Source organism: Octopus bimaculoides, chromosome 2 (genome assembly GCF_001194135.2).
Source record: "Octopus bimaculoides isolate UCB-OBI-ISO-001 chromosome 2, ASM119413v2, whole genome shotgun sequence".
Lineage (NCBI taxonomy): Eukaryota > Metazoa > Mollusca > Cephalopoda > Octopoda > Octopodidae > Octopus > Octopus bimaculoides.
This window is the reverse complement of record NC_068982.1, coordinates 93,544,054-93,564,171: the sequence shown is the minus strand read 5'-3', so window position 1 is coordinate 93,564,171 and position 20,118 is coordinate 93,544,054. Positions and strand designations below refer to the sequence as shown.

The window sequence follows — 20,118 nt, the reverse complement described above, 5'->3', positions numbered from 1 at the left end:
TTACACTCTGACGGGTATTCACATTGACATTACACATCCAACGGAGCATACTGGCTTCATTCCTTGCGAGCTTACGTATGTCCTCAGCAGTTACAGCCCATGTTTCACTGCCATGTAGCATGGTTGTTCGTACGCATGCGTCATACAGTCTGCCTTTTACTCTGAGTGAGAGTCCCTTTGTCGCCAGCAGGGGTAAGAGCTCTCTAAACTTTGCCCAGGCTATTCTTATTCTAGCAGCTACACTTTCAGCGCACCCACCCCCACTACTAACTTGGTCGCCCAGATAGCGGAAGCTATCGACTACCTCTAGTTTTTCACCCTGGAATGAGATAGAAGTTGTTTCCTGTTTGTTTGCAGTCTTTATTGCACCTGTATCTACCAATTAATATAGTATATTTCTGCAAATTTATTACCCTTGTTCAAAACAAATCACTAGGAAACATCACTGATGACATGTCCATCATCATCATTTAACATCCAGTTTTCCATGCTTGCATAGACCAAGTGGAGTTTCTATGGCCAGATACCCTTCCTTTACTCTTAACTCTCACCTATTTCCAAGTAAGGTAATATTTCCCATGGTCAGATATTCTTTTTGCAGAAGACTGGAAACAAACAACATTGCTTTTATGACTGTGATGCTCATTTATAGCTATCATGTGATGTCAAGACAAGGGTATACAAACACACACATGGTTGGCTTCTTTCAGATTCCGTCAACTAAATGAAATCACAAGGCTTTGGTTAGCCTGGTATTACAGTAGAAATTTCTTACTCAAGGTGCTACAAAGTGGGACTGTACCTTAGACTACATGGTTGTGAAGCAAGCACTTCAACAACACAGGTACACCTGTGCTTCATCAATGAAGATGGGATAGCTTGTTGCTAAAATGCTAGTTGTGGACTGCTTGTAGGGAATAGCAACAACAGTGTATCCATTTTTGAAACAGCTGTAAGGAACAATCTGTACAACTTCTTCCTTCTCTTTCAGTTTGGATTTTATCAATGATGACCTATCTTTACTCATTATGTAATATAATGCTATGGACATACCTGATACTTACTCTGGGGATATACCAGCATATACTACAACCATTATGAACATTCCTGAATCAATTTCTTGTAATATAAATTCTTTAAAGCATTCTTTATTCTATGTAAGTTTTATAAATATATAAATATATAAATGTCATAACCTGACCAGACACCAGTTACTTGACCATCTATTCTTTTATTTTATACACACACACACACACGAAGTGAATCATAAATAAATTATGTGTTAAACAAATTTAGGTAATAGACTTGATATTGCAGTACTCACAAATTCTTTGTACTTTTGTAAATATATATATTTTTTACAACTCGTTCTGGAATCATACGAGTGTCATAAAATATTTCTGGTCGATCTTTGCTCAGCCTTTTTCCATCGTTATTTGGAGTTTTGTGAGAATAACCATGTTCAAGAAGAGTCAATAAAGTGAAAAAGCCAACTATTGAGTAAGTGTAATCAATTTTGTTTCGTATTTCCATCATCATCCTAAAATATAAAAAGAAAGAATTTATGAGAGAAAGCTGCTTATTAATTAGTTGCATGTAACTTTTTCTATAAGTGAGCAATTATTAACCCTTTAGCATTTAAACTGGCCACATCTGGCCAAAATATTCTCCCTGTTGTATGTACAAACTAACCAGATCCAGGCTCTGCCACCTACCTTCAAATGTCATTCAAAGAATAAAACAGTCATATGGAATAATGCATGATTAATTCAAAACAATGTATATGAATAAGTATTACATTTGACAGAGTAATCTGAATGTTAAAGGGTTAAAGTCTACACTGTCTTGATAATTCTTAAAGATTCTAATTTTGATATATTTTCTTATCAAAATGTGGTTTTTAAGTTTCTGTTATCATTGAAAATTTCAACTAGAGAAAACTAATTCACTGCAAGATAGTGTTTTTTTAACACTACTAGATTGTTTTTGTCTTTTCTCTCTCTTATACACATCATGATGCTACTTTCTATAGACATATCACTAAAAACATTTCTCCAAACTTTAAGTTTAATCCAGCATCATCCAAATTATGTTGACTTCAATATCCTTTCATACTAATTGGGTGCCTTTAAAGAAATAGAAAGCTGAAGTAAAGAAGTGGTTTTAATTATACCAAATATAAACTTATATATATATAATGACATTGATATTTCTTTGTCTTTTTTAATACTTCAACAGTTAGTGAGCCATTAGTATAACAGAGTATTACAAAGGAGTTTGCCATCACATAGAATCTAGAAAATATATGACAGAATGAATTACTGTTGTTATCTTCTCTACATCTACTAGAAGTATTATGCTTGATACTCTAAACTACAGAAATACTAATCTACTTACGCAATTTACAATTGCAAACCATACCTCACCAAAGTACCTATTTACAGCTAGTTGTAATACTTTACTTACAAGACAAGTGTGATTCATCAGACCTATGATCACAGGTGTTTAGGCCATAACCATCCTGTCTTTTTATACAGCAACAGCTATATTATCCATTGTGTCTTTGCTATATTTAAAATGGATAGGATTTCCATGAACACACAGTAGTTCCCACTTAGTCATGCTTACAGTTGTTTGGGATGACTGAAAATGAAGTTTCTCTGTCAGAAACAATGCAAAACAAGAAAAAGTTTTTCATGAGAAAGGGGAGGAAATCATGACTTATGAATTGTAATAAACCACCACCTTGATCTCTGTAAGCAACCAGCTAGAAGTGAGTGGCTTGGTGTGACTCTTTCATAAGCTTAAGTTAGCTGGGACACTTTTCATTAATTGGTAGGGAAGAAAATACAGAATGATGTGCTAAATGACAGAGTAGCTTTGCAAAGAGTTATCTACAGGGTTGAAATCCTGTCTCATCTGACAGTGAGTCTAGTCTTTGTTATGAAACCTTTTTCACCTATACTCTTTGGCTTGCAGTGGCTCTATGAAGGATAGAATGCTGTTGGAAGCAGTACATTGAGATACTATGTTATTTCCAAATCAAAGATCTGGTCTGAATGCCTCCTAAAGACACTCTACAAGTAGGAGAGGGTGTTACGCCAACCACTTATGTTAGGTCTCTGCCACCCATCATCATCATCAGTGTAAAACAGAATATTCTTTATAATGATACTGTATGTATCCTAGTTTTAGTATAAGTACTCAATATTCCTGTATGTTGTGAGAAGCAGCTAAAAGAGTTGGTGACAGGAAGGGCATCCAATTGTAACCACTGTCTTTGAAAACCTATGCAACCCATGTCAATATGGAAGAGAGAATACAAAATGACAATGATGATGATGATTAATGACTTAAAGCAGGAAGCACAGCACTTACCTAGGACCTTTTTTTTGGTCTCTTAGACCTGTGGGAAGAAGTACACATACATACACACATACACACCATCATCATCATCATCATCATCACTGTCCTTTTATGCTCTCTTTCTATTCTGAAAGGGTTGGACAGACCATTCCTGCTTTTCTAAATGGGCTGAGGGGTGATATCACACTCACAAGTTTCATTTTGATGTGATTTTCCTTGGCTGGATGTCCTTCTAAACATCAACTATTTTACAGAATATACTGGGTGCACTTTTCTTTAATTTGGTGGGAGGGCACCAACACTAGGGAAGTTGTTATGTTTTCAACAAGATCAACCCCCTGGATTTAACAGAGTGTACTGAGTTACTTTATCATGGTATCAGCACCAAAGAAAATAGGGGTGAAAGAATGATGGCTAGAAAGAGATAGAATGATGGATAGAAAGATGAAAAATGGATGTTAATACTAAATGCACAGTGGGTAGTATTGGTAAAGTGTATGAAGTACATCTAGCCCTTAAGGATATGCTTTAAGATGGTGAGAGTGTGAGGAATGACAAGGATGAGAAAGGGAGGAGTGGAGTATTGGAGAGGCTAGTGGACTGATAGAAGAGGTCAGATAGGTCCTGTGACATTCCTAGATACAGAAAGCAGCAGAGCCAGCAACAAAAGTAGATTTTGGAGTATCTTGTTGCAATAGTATCAGTATTCATGCCACCAGCTACAACTGTGGGGATAGCTAAAAGGCTCTCCTTGTCTTCAATCCTAAAAGCCAACAATCAAGAAGTAGTCAGCCAGAATGCCAAGGAATTCCTTCTCAGTAGATTCGTTCTCATTGACTTGCATGAAAAGATGAAATCAAATGAAAACAGGTGATAAACTACTGAGGACAGTGGAAAAGAAAAGAAAATAGGCCCCAGAAAAGTGGGGGAAAAGATCTATGAAGAAAGTGAACAATACATTCCCTAATAATAAATATAAAAATCTTTCATATATTCATTTTACTAGTTTCATTGGATAAATCCTGTTATATACATTCTCCAGCACCTGTGTGTCCATATCAGTATATTTGTTTCATCAGTATTTTCATTACACCAATAACTTTAATTTTTATTATAGTTTTTTCCAACCCATGCCAACTTGAAAATTGGACATTAAATGACGATGATGATGATGATGATTTTTATTCTACTGTCAAAAATTTAGAGAAATGTTAGCTGAAACATTTGATAAAAGGGAGGAGATAGAGATGTACCAGAAGTCCTTATGGGAAAACTCTCTAAGGGATGCAATGAAAATCTGTGATGATATGGTAGTGGAACAGTGAGGTAGAAGAAATCATAAAAGCAAAGAGACAGGCTTGAAACACTGAAAGAATGCTTCCAGTCTTTTCATGCCAGTTTCTACGTAACATGCTTCCTGTACAAGAGGAGAAGCTGAAAGTAAGATATTTGTCAATGTTCCATAGCAAGAGAAGTAGAGGGGTCAGGTGATCGTGTTTGCAAGCTGTGGAGTATTCAGACAGTTAGAGTTAGAAGTGTGTATGGATGGATACTGGCACACATGCACTTAGGGATTTTGAAATGAAAATTTATGGAAGTGAAACTGTGAAAGATTATTAAAGGAGTAGAATGCATGGAAGAAAGAAGGTTTTCCCAATATTAATCCAACAGAGGGAGTAGCTATTAGAATAGAAAGTAGCATGACAGATAAGTAATTAAAGGTATAAAAGCAAAGAAAACTCCTAGTCCATTAAGGAATAACTACTGAGATGCTTGAAATACCATGACCAGTAGTATATGGCATAGTCACTGTGTAGTCACTCTCATTGTAAACTAAGGTATCATACCTAATAACTAGTGTAACAGTATCATAGTTACAAAGGCCTAAGAGAGAATTAATTCCAAAAATATCAAATAGCTAGACAAAGTCATGGAAGTTACAACACTTAATAACAGAAAGAGTTATCAAAAGTGATATGCTGTTCAGTTTTGTGCCAGGTAGAAGTACAACTGTTGCTCTCTTAATAAGGCAACTGTAACAGAAGTATCTAGCTAAAAGTGAATTAATGTATTCAGCATTCATTGACCCAGAGAAAATCTTTCATTGGGTCTCTTGCTCTGTGAACTGAGGAGATGCTAAAATAGCTAGGAGTGGACAAATGACATGTGAGAGCCATGTAAGCTATGTACAGAGTTGCTGTCATTAAGGTGAGAGTTAATAATGAGTAATACACCAAATTCAGTGTGCATATAGGGGTCCACTAGTGCTCAGTTTTTTTGTCCCCTACTGTTCATTATGGTCCTTCAAGCTATGACAGAGGAGTTTAAGATGGGATGTCTGTGGCAACTTCTATATGTTGATGACCTCTTCTAGTAACTGAATTTGTTGTAGAATTAGAAAGGAAATTCAAGGTATGAAAGCAAAGCCTAGAACCGCAAAAGAGCACAAGATAACTTCAAAAATGTTTCTCTTTAATTTCTTTTTTTTTTTTTTTTTGCTTAATAAGCCAGAAAAATTATGTAACAAGCACTCACCTTATTTGATTTAACTCCAAATACAATAAAACAGAAAAAGCCATCTAAAGTTTAAAAAATAAAGCATATAAGGTAATCCATAACTGAAAAGATGTCTTGACAAAATTCAAATATAATAGTAATAGTAATAATAATAATGATAATGATAATGACGGTGATGATAGTTTCAAATTTTGGCCAGAAGTTTTTGAAGAGAACAAGTCGATTATGCTTGCTCCAGTACCAGACTGGTACTATTTATTTTATTGACCCCAAAGGGACGGAAGACAATATTGACCTTGTAAGAATTTGAAATCAAAATGTAAAGACATACAAGATGTCACTAAGCATTTAGCCTGACATGCTAACAGTTCCACCAGTCCACTGCCTTAATAATAGCAATAATAATAATAATGATGATCTTTTCTGCTCTAGGCACAAGGCCTGAAATTTGTGGGGAGGGGAGTAGTTGATTACATTGATTCCAGTGCATAACTGGTACTTATTTCATTGACCTTGAAAGGATGAAAGGCAAAGTTGACCTTGGTGAAATTCGAACTCAGAACATGAAGACAGACGAAATACCACTAAGCATTTTACCTAGCATGCTGACAATTCTGCCAGCTCGCTACGTTTAACAACAACAACAACAACAATGATGGACTCTACTGTCGGAGATGACGTATGAGTATTCAGCTTTTATTGAATGACTTGCACAAATGATCTGTTTATAATGATTAAATGCTTGTGCTTTACATTAGCTCACTCCTTCCATCAAATTGATGTTGCCTGAACACGTGCATGGTGTATCCACACATCAGGTGTTGGAGTGATTGCAGAGCAATATGAAATGAAGTGTTTTGCTCAAGATGACAAGGCACCACCTGGTCAAGGAATTGAAATCATGATCTCACAATTGTGAGCGTAACACCCTAACTACAAGGCTATGTGACCTCATAATAATAATAATAATAATAATAATAATAATACTAACAACAACAGCAACAACAATAATAATAATAATAATCTAAAAGTAGGGCTACAGGATGCCATGATAAAACAATGGTAAGAATAGCTCCTGCATGGTCAGTACTGGAAATAGCTGAAAAGAATGGAAATAGATTGAGAAGTATGAGATTCAAAGCAGAGACCCCAACACTAACCCTAACCCCACCAGAAACCTACAGAGCATATCATGAGGCAGGATGCTATAAAAGACTACAGTATATATGGAAATGGGGAAATAAGAAACAGTTGAGGCAAGAGAGAATATAACCACAGGCATGACGGAGTTAAGACTCACATTACAAGTTATGCCAGCATTATGAAATACCAACATTAAAGAAATGGTACTGACATACACCAGAAAATATTTCAGCAAATGAGAAAACAATCATACTCTTGGATATACATACACAGACAGACCGTGAGATCAAAGCTAATTGACCAGATTTTGTTATCAAAGATAGAAGGAAAAGAAATGTCTTATATTTGAAGTATATTAACAGATGGAAAGATAGATTATTCCATTTAACAAGGATCTGGAAATAGAGATACTTTCCTATTGAGAAAGGAAAAAACCTGAAACCATCTCTTCAATAACATGCATCTTAGAATGAATGAAATTATAATAAATATACATATACATAATTATAATACCAGGACTTATCATTATGTACAATATACAGAAAGATGCACCTCAAGGCACAGTGCTTATTACACAGAATGATTTCAATACAACATAAAAAACGAAATATAAAAATGCAACAGAACACTCTACATATGGCTGTTGAGTAGAGTTTGAAACATGCATTAACAATAAGATTATGATTAATAATAATGATGATAATAATAATAATAATAATAATAATAATAATAATAATAATAATAATAATAATAATAATAATGCCTTGATGCAGTACCAGGCACTGGCTGTCATGGCTTTTGATCTTAACTGAGTGGAAGTGTTATCATGTACATTGCTTTGTCTTGGTATAGAAAGATGGGCTACAGCAAATATTTGACTCAATACCACAAATTTGCTTGCCAGTTGCTCAACCATAACCAGTTGAGCATCCCTTGGTGGTTGACAATATGTGCATCTCTGATCACATGCAGAAGTAGTTGGCAAGCACCATAGTCATGTGTTGAGAGGAATTCTTTGAGGTTTGAATAATTAACCCGTGGAAAAGTGGGGTGCTTTGTTCGTCATCCTTAAACAAACCTTATTCAGAGACCTTTTGAGTGGGATGGACAACTCAAAATGAAGAAAATTCTATCTGGGCCCCCACCTGCAAGGTCATGTGCTGTTTATCTTGATATGAGATCACCATGTTGTGCACATATGATTGTGATGCATGTGCCTGATATTCTCTTATCAAATGGGTAGTCATGATAGGTATATTGGCTTTTGTATATTTGTAGCCCAGTGTCACTTTGATGGCATGCGCTGCTCTTTCACTTATTAATAATAATAATAACAATGATAATAATAATAATAATAATAATAATAATAATAATAATAATAATAATAATAATAATAATAACAACAATGATAATAATAATGATTTCTTTTATTGGGTACAAGGGCCCAAGACATGGAGGACAATATCAAAGGACAAGCTATAGCACAAAAAAAAAAAAATTACAAAAACATGTGGGGTTAATATCAATCAAGGGGAGATACTACCACATTAAAGGATATAACAGAGGATATGTAATAGAAAGTAGAGAAATTAATAATAAATAAATTGATAAGTCCACTTATGGTAATCTGGGGTAAGCCCCACACGAAGGTCCCGGATTACTCTGCTATCTCCAAAGCATGAGAAAGTGCTCTCTTCCAGTCTCTTTCCTCCTGCTTAGAAAAACATATTCAGAGTAGATCCATTCCGTCTCACCAGTCTTGCCACTGTCGACCACTTTTAGATAAACTCACTCGAAGGCAGCACCTCCCTCTCTGCCCTCACCTTCCTCTTTAAATTATATCTGAAGAAATTGATGAGGGCTTGACCAGATAGGAATGTGCCTGTCTTCAAACATTTCAGACAGGTCCACCTCACAACCTCTTTTGCCACAGCCACTAAGCAGAGAAAAATTTGCCTTTCATCTCTGCTAAGGGAAGATGGTGCATTGATCCTCACTATACACTTGGCAGACAGCTGAATTCATCTTACACATGACAACAGCTGCTCCATACAATCCCACAACTCTCTAATGCATGGACACTGAATTATTGCATGTAAGATGGTTTCATCCTCCTGCAAGCACCTTGTGCAGGTTCAGCTGTTGGCACTTCCATGCCTGAAGAGCCTGTCTTGAATGAGCAATGCCCCTCTGTAGCACTACCAAGCCAAAGACTTTTGAAACTTGCCCTTAATCTTCGATCTGAGGGTCCTCTGGAAGAGGCTACTCAGACTGTTCTTGTTGATGCCTAGATTCAATCCTAGGCCATCATCACTCATACCCTCAACTAGGTCCCTACAGAAATCTTGGTTGTTTTCCCGCTAATGGTTTTGGGTAGCTGGTACAAAGCAGTGAGTGTCTGACAACATTCTAGATGCCAAACGCCCAACATTGGTCTATGTTTGACCCATGACTGCAGCTCTGTCAATGAGATGAGCAGCAGAAAGACGTGTCGGATGAAAGACGCCCACACCAGTTCACCCTTATTTTTGTTGTCGTCATCCACATCATTGCAGTAATTTAGATGTAGGTGCGACATCTTCAAAGCGTGGTGCCACATCATTAAGGATGGCATCCCAAGACCACCACAGTGTGAGTGTTGACAACAAATGGTTTTCCTGACCAGCGGAAATTGACCTTCCATAAGAATTGGAAAAGCAAGTGCTCCAATCTGGTCGGAGTTTTCTTAGGACAAGATATGATGGCTAGGTGGTAGTACACTACCAAGGCGACTTATAAATTTGCTACTTCTGCCCAGCTTTTCAGAGACGGCCTCCTTTCTGGTGTTAGACAGTTGGTTCAGAGTGAGTGCCAGCAGTTGACACGAGTGGTTTATGTGAATAGTTGATATGGCAGCCTGTGCCTGGAGTCGACATGAAGCAGTCAATGTGTGAGTTGGTGCCAGGCAGTTTGTGTGGAACAGTTCACACAATAGTTGGTGTCAAGTGTCAATGTGAACAATCTATTGCTGGGAGTTGATGTGAGGTAGTTGATGTGGTAGTTGGTGCCAGGCGATTCTGTGAGGCAGTCAGTATGAGGTGGTCAATGTGAGGCAGTTGATGTGAGTAGCTTATGTGATGTGGTGTCTTTGCTGTAAGGTTGGTGATTTAAACTGGTAAAGGAACCCACAGTATCAGTTAGTGATATAGAAGTTGGCTACTGAGTCCAGTCAAAAAAAGATAGAAAATAAATAATTTGACTGGTGAATAAAAGAAGAGCTCACCAAAAGAAGTCTATTCTACACATTTTAGAGGTAAATGACAGAACTCACTAAAATATATTCCATACATCTTTATTTGTCTCTTAACTGAAGTTCTTTTATTTTGCTTATACTCAACGATTTTGTTTGCTATTGTCAACTCTTCTATAACTACTATTTCTTCCTCTCTAAGCAAGTTGGCTTGCTGGCCTGGCCTGTGGTTTTTCCTTGCTTCTGACTAGATTGTTGGAGCCTTGTTGATGGTATCAGAAGGCTGTAGTGCACATTGTTATTATTATTATTATTATTATTATTATTTATTATTATTAAGGCAGTGAGCTGGCAAAATTGTTAGCATGTTGGGCAAAATGCTTAGCGGCATTTTGTCCATCTTTATGTTCTGAGTTCCAATTCCACTGAGGTTGACTATGCCTTTCATCCTTTCAGGGTCGATAAATACCAGTTGAGTACAGGGGTCGATGTAATCAACTAACCCGCTTCACTCAAAATTGTTGGCCTTGTGACAAAATTTGAAATCATTTTTATTATTATCTCTTTATCACAGGTTTTGTTGGAGCTCCTGGAGTCTTGCATTCATAGTGGTCTTACTACCTGCAGCCTATGGTACCATGCTGTTCTTTCTTTTCAACTATCTAATATTTTCCTGATTATTCTGGCTGTGCCAAGGAGACAAACCTTTTGTAACAGTTCTACTGAGCACTCTATTCCAATTTTCTTTATTGTTGTCGGAATCCCCTTCTGCTGGATTCACTCCTGATCCAATTACCATTCAGTTTGCCTCCTTATCTCACCATCTTCTCTGCTTCTGGCTTTGTGTACAAACAATCTCTGAATTATGACCGGGCCTGCCACAGGGCACCTGCTGTGTGAAAGGCTTTCACCTTTCACCTTTCATTAACACCATTGTTTAGTATTAGACATTTTCACTCAACTTTGAGGTATGTGTTTTAAGGTTAGCCACCAACAGGTATTTTTATTGAGACACCATCTCAAGTAAGATTGTCAACCAAGACTGCAGAGCTCTTACTACTCATAAGTTATTCTATTATTATTATAAGTATTCTATTATTATTATTATTATTGTTATCATTATTTCTTTCTACTATAGGCACAAGGCCTGAAATTTGCGGAAGGGGGCTAGTCAATTATAGCAACCCCAGAACTTGATTGGTACTTATTTTATTGATTCTGAAAGGATGAAAGCAAAGACAAACTCAGTGAAATTGAGACTCAGAATGTAAAGAATCAGAAGAAATACTGCTAAGCATTTTGTCTGTCATGGTAATGATTCTGTTAGTTTGTTGCCTTAATAATAATAATAATAATAATTATTATTATTATTATTATTATTATTATTATCATCCTTTCTACTAAAGGCACAAAATTTGAAATTTTTGGGGAGGGGACTAGTCGAATTCATCAACTCCAGTGTTTCACTGGTACTTAATTTATCGACCCTGAAAAGATGAAAGGCAAAGCTGACTCCGGCAGAATTTGAACTCAGAATGTAAAGATGGTTGAAATGTTGCTAAGCATTTTACCCAGCAAACTAATGATTCTCCCAGCTCAAATGCCCTGATTCTGTACCAGGTACTAGCTCTCATGGCTTCTGATCTTAACCGATTGGAAGTGTAATCTTGTACATGTTTTGTCTTGGTATAAAAGATGGGCTACAACAAATATTCTGATCAATACCACAGATTTGCTTGTTATTTGTTTGACCTTAACCAGTTGAGCATGTCCCTTGGAGGCTGATGATATGTGCATCTCTCATCACAAGCAGAAGTAGTGGGGGAGCATCATAGCCATGTGTTGAGAGGAATTCTTTGGGGTTTTAATAATTAACCTCTGGAAAAGTGGGGTGTTTTGTTCATCATCCTTAAATAACCCTTATTCAAGGACCTTTTGAGCAAGATGTGTTACTTGACCTGAAGAAAATTCTAACTGGGTCTCACCTGCAAGGTCATGCACTGTTTATCTTGATATGAGATCACCATGTCATGTGCATGATTGTGACATGTGTCACATGTACCATTATCAGACAGGTAGTCCTGATGGGTATACCGGGCTTCATATATTTTACCCCAGTGTCACTTTGATGGTATGCACTGCTCTCTCACTCAATAATAATAATAACAATAATGATAATGATAATAATCTAGCAGTTTGAGGAGAAGGCTTAGACAACACCCACAACTCCAGTACTAACACCTACAACTCCTCAGAAGGATGAGAAGCAAATGTGAAATTAGGCAAAATTTGAACTGAGAACATAAAGAACTAGAAGAAATACTACAAGTTGTTTTTCCACCACTCTAACAATTCTGACCGATAATAATTAAAAATACAAATCTGCTCTATGAAGCTGGCAGGGAGAAGTAGCTTTCATTAATATACTCCTGACCCAATAGATTGGATTCAAGGCTAATATATCACAGGTAACTTTTCCAAAGGTGTTGGTACTTTTCCCTGACAGCTTGTTATTAAGAAGCATAAAGAGTATCATGTGCAAGCCATGGACACAAGGTAATATTGGTTACAGGATATAAACTGTCAACTCATTGATGAGCAAGTGATGAACATCTATCAACTGTACTTTGAAGAAATGGCAGAGTGGTTACAGGCTAGGGTAAAAATGCCTTGTGATATTTCTCTTGATTCTATGTGCCCTGTGTTCCAATCCTGTCAACTTTGCTTTCATTCTTGAGGGTTGATGAAATAAAATATCTGGCACTGGATTGGCCGGATTGTTAGAGCGTTGTTCCCGGATAGTAAGCTTAATCCATTACTAGAACCACTTAATTCTTGGGTGCCTTCAGTAATTCTGTTGTAAGCATTCTAATTAGGTCTTTGGTTTGAGAAGTTCTCTTCTCATCAGTTTCAGAGATATGGAAAAAAATGAAGGGTCATGGAAAGCATACTGCCCCTTCTCTCTGGCTAAATAAAAAAAGTAAATAAATAAATAGAATAAAATAAATACATATAAAGTTGGATGACAGGATCAGTGGTGCATCAGGTTAAATATCTTGTGGTATTTGGTTGTTATATCCATTTATATTCTAAGTTCAAATCTTGCCCAGATTCAATTTGTCTTTCATCCTTCTGGGGTTGATAAAATAAGTACTGATCTATTTAATAACACCAGGAGAGATGCCATCAAGTATTCTCTATTAGATGGCACCTCAGCATGGCAAGAATCTATTGACTGAAACCAGTAATAGAATAAAAAACCTGGACATTTACTGGAATTTTGTGTTTTATAACTGCCCATTCAACAGAAATACATCTAAAGAGGCAAGTGATGTACTAGAGAAAACCCAACTCCATTTAAGTTGTTCTCTTGAAAGGATTTGAAGTCAATATGCAAACAGTACTCTTCCTAGATATGACAATAAGATGTACTGATACAGTATCTATTTATATGTTTGTGGATTAGCCAGGAAAGCTAAGTATGTTAACAGACATAAAATGCTAGAGAAGGAAAGTGAACCACCAACCCTTTGGTATATACATGACAAATACCTAATAAAGTTGCCAGTTGTGTCCTTAACATATTCATTGTTTGCTTCCAATTGAACTTGTTTTTATTTTTACTTTACAAAGCACAAAACTATTTTAATATGGTACCAGTAAAGGACCTTCAGAATGTTATAAATATTTTCTTTGTTAACACAGATGACAGTTTCATTTCTGAATATAACATAGACCTATTTTTTATTTTTTAATCCTACATTCATTGTTATATATCTTACAATACTTTTTTCTATTACTTCCATATGTCTTCTTGCTGTTTCATAGTGTTTTCTACTTATTTTAATGTAGATTATTTTCAAAGAAGATATTTTACTGTTTTATATTTGAAGTTTGAGCAGCAGCTACTTTTGCGAAACACTCAAAGAAATTATGTGATTAGAATTCCTAAGACCATTTTACTATCATGTTGTTCTGTTCTTATTTTTATTGCAAAACAAAACAAATCAACTACAATTACTAACCACAACAAAAACTTGAGTGAATATTTCAGCTGACAAATACTAAATATAAAGCCATACATATTTTTAGCATATCTATGGAAATATGGATCAAACACATTAGTATTCTAGTATATAAACTGACATAAAAGAAATCTGTATGTAGTGAGAATTTGTTACATATATGGTACATGCCATTAAGTCAGGGATACCCCTGGTTATACTGCAGAAAAAGTAGAAGTTTTAAAACTGCAATCTCCCCATACACCTTTCCAGGCTCTACACACCCTAACTCTCTGTTTCCATTTCTATTCATCTTCTTGTACCTTCAAGGTCAATCCTGACACTGTTTTATCTCTCTTTTCAGCTCCACCCTGGTTACTGACACTCACCTTTCTATTATGTGAGTTACCATGTAAGCTCCTCTACAACAAGAAATTTGCTTAGTTCTGACACTCTTCTTTCATACTAAAACCTCTCATCTCCTGCATAGAGCTGCCTTCCTCTCAACTATAGCCTTACTCAGTTGAAGAGGATCTTATGCTTATAAGCTGCTTGGTGATTTCATTAGTGCTGATGCCATGAAAAAGCACCTAGTACATTCTGAAAAATGGTTGGAATGAGGAAGGGCATTCAGTGATAGAAAACATGCCAAAGCAGATATTAGAGCAAGATGCAGTCCTTGGACCCACTGGATCCTATTAAACCCTTCAATGCATGCTGGCATGGAAAACAGACATTAAAAGATAATGACTTAGAAGCATTTCTCTTGTCACCTCTTTTAGCCCAAGGAAAGATTTTAGTTCAGTACTGAAAGATAAAACTTTTACCTATGATATAGTATTAACAACTGTCAGCAGAGGGGACCTGCATCTATCTTTATATGTGTTCATTATACACATAGGCAAGGTGAGAGAGGAATGAAAGAGAAAGTCATGTCGTAAGAAAAGCTTAAGATATGACTCAGAACTGCTTACAGAATATATACCATTGTTAAGTTTCAAATGTACTGATATTGAAAATGCACAGCTATCAAAATTGATTTCTTATGTTAATTTATTTAGAGTTTCCAAAGTAGAGATCAATAGGAATAAACATTGTGTTAACCATCATCATAATTTCTATGTCCATTTTTTTTCCCATGCTGGCATGGGTTAAATGAGACTTATTAAATCAGTATTCTGTATCTGGATCCTCTTTCTGTTGCTAACCTTTGCCTCTTTTCAAATAAGGTATTTTTATTCCACTGGTCTTTACACATTGAAACCACCAGGCTATGGGATGAAATGTTAATAGGAAACTTAAGTATGATGTCATCATTCTCCAAACAGTTTCAAGTGAAAACAGACAGGAATAAACACGCATGCCCACGCACGCACACACACACACACACACACACACACACACACACACACAAGTATATGTCATATGATATATGTGTGTGTGTTTTGGCAGTGTCTATCAGCAAACACAAACATAAGTATATATATATATATATATATATATATATATATATATATATATATATATATATATATATATATATATTCACAGTAGTGAATTGAAGTTACCTATTTTCAAGCATGAATAATATATTCACCAGAATATTGAGCAATGTCATCTAAGCATAAACATGAGTACATGTATTCATTATCAGTTCAATAGCAATATTTTTAATTGATTTGCTAATGATTATGATAGTTTTACATATACTTAGGGACTCCTCTTACACTCAGTAGAAAGATGCTAAAGTTTAGAGGGCCTGTCTGAGTAACACAGAATTCTCTGATGACCAATTCATCATTTTGAAACTAACCCATGGAAAGATAAACTGTGGATATCCTTCTAAAAATCATGAACTGCAGATGAATTTTGGCCATTGTGATGATGGACTGGGATATGTAACAAATCTAGCAGCGTTCTTAATGTAAATGCCTGTTTTTGTGTTTAGATGATGATAAAGATACAACAACGATGATGATGGTAATGATGATGATGATGATGGTGATGATGGCAGTGGTGGTGGTGGTGATGATGTAGAGATAGCTACATAGTTTCAAGTATAATTTTTCATATGCTCTAAAAAGCTTGAGACTCACAAGCAGGCTTAGGTTATGTCCTAACCACTGCTATATTCAGTTAGTCTGTATCTTGTATCAAACCATTGCTGATGCCTCCAGCTTAGAAACTAAAAAATTATAGCTTAGCCAAAGGAGAAATGGCAGCCCCATGAACAACTTCTTACAGAACTTTTGACATTAAGGGATGGAAACAAAAGACAAAAATCCTTACTCATTGGTTACTACAGCAGGAAGCAACTCATCTACATGTCAAGTTTTTCTTGAATTAGAAACCTGGTTCAAATGCTTGCAACAGAGTAGATCTGCTAAATGTAACCAAGGTCCATGTGAAGATGTTAAACTAGGTGACACTGTGATATAATAGAAAACATGGTTGACACAGAGTGGAATCAAACCTGAAACCATCTGATTGTGAAGTCATCATCATCATCATCGTTTAACGTCCTCTTTCCATGCTAGCATGGGTTGGACGATTTGACTGAGGACTGGTGAACCAGATGGCTACACTAGGCTCCAATCTAATTTGGCAGAGTTTCTACAGCTGGATGCCCTTCCTAACGCCAACCACTCTTAGAGTGTAGTGGGTGCTTTTACGTGCCAGCGGCACAAAGGCCAGTCAGGCGGTACTGGCAACGGCCACGCTCAAAATGGTGTATTTTACATGCCACCTGCACAGGAGCCAGTCCAGCGGCACTGGTAATGATCTCGCTCGAATGACTTATCACGTGCCAGGAGGGCGACACTGGTAACGATCCCGCTCGAACGGTGCTCTTAGCGCTCCACTGGTACAGGTGCCATCACAATTTCGCTTGCCCCAACAGGTCTTCGCAAGCCGAGTTTAGTGTCCAATGAAGGAGACGTTGGCATGAGGGCCAGTCAAATTTAGTTTGATTTTGGTACATTTTAGCTACATGCTCATACTTGTACTCTATGAAAATATTTATAATCCATTTCATTGCCTTAGTTTACACCAAGTTAACTTTATCATGAGTGCCAGATAGTGTAGTATAGTCTTTCAAGGTGACACCACAGTATGGCTACAATCTAATGACTGAAACCAGTAAAAGAATAAAAAAATGTCATCATCACCATTTTCATTGTTTTACTGTCCACTTTTCCATGCTTGCATAGGTTGAATAGAGTTTATTGAAACAGATTTTCTATAGCTTGATGCCCTTCCTGTCACCAACCCTCTCCTATTTCAAAGTAAGGTAATATTTCTCTATAGTGAGACATGCTTATGCAGGATATTGGAAATTAATGACACTGCTTTTGACAGTGACATTCATTTAGAGTTGACACAATGCCAAGACAAGGAAACACTCAGATGTATACATATACATACATCTCTCTCTCTTTCTCTCTCTCCACACACACAATGGGCTTCTTTCAGTTTCCATCAACCAAATCCACTCAGAAGGTTTTGGTTGGCCTGAGGCTACAGTAGAAAATACTTGTTCAAGATGCCATGAAATTGTACCCATAACCATGTGGATGGGAAACAAACTTCTCAACCATATAGCCACACCATTCTTATATATATATATGCATGAAAAATCCACTGGAAGATAAACAGTAAGTAATTTACACAAAGCTGGGCAGAGTTTGAATTTTAGAAGCTAAATGCAAGTATTGCCAGTTCATCAGTGCCAAAAAAAATTATGCTTTAAAGACCCACTGGTTTATGTTGATATAATATATTATCTATAGACAATTCCTGCATGTATAAAATGGAAAGGAATGTATTTTATAACAATAGTTTTAAGCAAATGGATCAAAATACCACTTCACTTCATGCTCTTGCTTGATGGGGCTGGGGTCATCCCAGGTTAGTACTCCAAGAGACATCATCATGTGTAGAGCTGACCAGGTCCACCAGTGCTCTCCATCGCTGGCAGTCCCATGCCAGCCACTCTGCATCCTCCAAGGTGACATTGAGCCTCTAGAGATCTTCATTAATCATGTCCAGCCATGAGGTGCAGGGCCTTCCACAAAGCCTCTTTCAGCCCACAACTGCTGTGTCAAATGAGAGTAAATCCCTGGTATTTTCAATGGGCGCAAGTATGACTTACCAATTAATTTGAACTGTAGGGTTATTAAACACAGGTCATAAATTCAAACTTTGCCCTAGGCAGTGCATTATGTTCCAGAGAATATTTTTGGTTTACCAACAGCAATATGTGGTTAATATCAGAAAAGACATTCAGTTTATAAAACAGCAACAAAATATAAATAAACAACTAAATAATGAATGCCTACTTATATAGATACAGGTCTGCAACAGGCAAGCTATTATATCAAGCATGGCTGCAAGCTAAGTTGAATATGTAAGCACTCCCTCTTAGCAAAAATAGACAAAAAATGTCATATTCTTTTTTATTTAGATTCCAGTTGTAAGTCCCATAACCCCTTGGATCAGACATAAATTTATAACACAGTATTAAGTGTATCTAAAATAAGTCACTCTGTTGCAGCTCATCGTTTCCCCCAAGATATAACCGTAACAGGAGATGAATTTAGCAGTTCAATAAATATAGCTTGATAAAATAATTATCAGATTGAAATTAGTGGCCTATATGATCAATAAAAACCCTTGAAGGATGTGCCCTGCCATGGCTATAATCAACAAACTGAAACCACTAAAAAAATAAAAGAACATACACATATAGACAGATATGGAATACACATATACAAACACACAGATAAATAGATGAATAAATAAATCATCATCATCATCATTTAATATCTGTCTTCCATGCTAGATTGAGTTTGATGGTTTGACAGGATACAATATACTGGAGGACTGCAGCAAGAGTTTCAATGTCCATTTTGGAATGGTTTCTATGGCTGGATGCCATTCCTAATGCCAACCACTTCACAAAGTGTAATGGGTGCTTTTTCATGACACTGACACAAGTGAGATAGCCAAATAATTCGCAAGATAAAAAAAAGCAAAGCAAAACCCTCAACTTAGTGGGGTTGTGATAGAGGTATTTTATACCAGGTGTTGGAAGACTAAAGTATGACAGAGGGACAGGTGTATATGGCTTGCTATAGAGGAGGTGCACGGCTACCTTGTATTATATAAGGGTGGGAGTAACTGGAATGAAGACAATGATGGTGGTGATGAGTTGTCGGAGCAAACTCTAAAGATACAAGAAAGTGATTATCTGAGAGAATAAAGATGGAGACTTGGGAAGGGTGGGTGGATAAGATCATTAGAGAGTGAGAGGAGAGTGATAGTCAGAGATGGGTGCAGAGGTGAATGTAATGACTGGAACCAAAGTAGAGTTGTGGTTGATGGTGGGTGGGGTGGAGAAACAGTAGGTAATAATGAAAAAATACAAATGACTCAAGAAGGAAGAGTTAATAAAGGGCAATTCAAGAAGAGTGGGGAGTTGCAGAATAATAAACTTGTAGATAGATGAGAAAATATGTAGATGATGTGCAGAGTGGGAGAGAAGGGGAGGAGAGAGAGAGAGACAGAGAGAGAGAGAGAGAGAGAGAGATGTACAATGAAGATGGCTGTCAGGTATATATGGGTGGCTATACTGAGTGGGGCAAAAATGGATGAGGTGGCTGTGGATGGCAGATATGAGAGGGTGATGAGATTAATAGCAGGTACAGTATTGGCAGTTCTAAAATGTATTTCAAGAAGACACAGAAAGGGATGATTTGAGGAAAATAAAGTGGGAATGGATGACACTCATATATATACAGACATGTTATAAATACAACAGAATCATATCCTATATTTAATATAAATATATATATATATATA

At 36.6% G+C, this 20,118-nt stretch overlaps 1 protein-coding gene across 6 annotated transcripts in view; it reads right to left on the bottom strand.

Annotated features, from left to right (window-relative positions):
* The window catches only part of LOC106870648 (protein NDNF), a 206,529-nt gene that overhangs the window by 10,316 nt on the left and 176,095 nt on the right, over nt 1-20,118 (bottom strand). For 4 of the 6 annotated variants that reach the window (XM_052978471.1, XM_052978470.1, XM_014916792.2 and 1 more), the window contains 2 exons: nt 5,902-5,945; nt 1,325-1,540 (listed from right to left, as the gene is read on the bottom strand). In XM_052978471.1, coding sequence (XP_052834431.1) covers nt 1,325-1,540; nt 5,902-5,945 — 260 coding nt within the window. The remainder of the gene's footprint in view (nt 1-1,324; nt 1,541-5,901; nt 5,946-20,118) is intronic. The other 2 variants (XM_014916797.2, XM_014916796.2) reach the window with 1 other exon arrangement.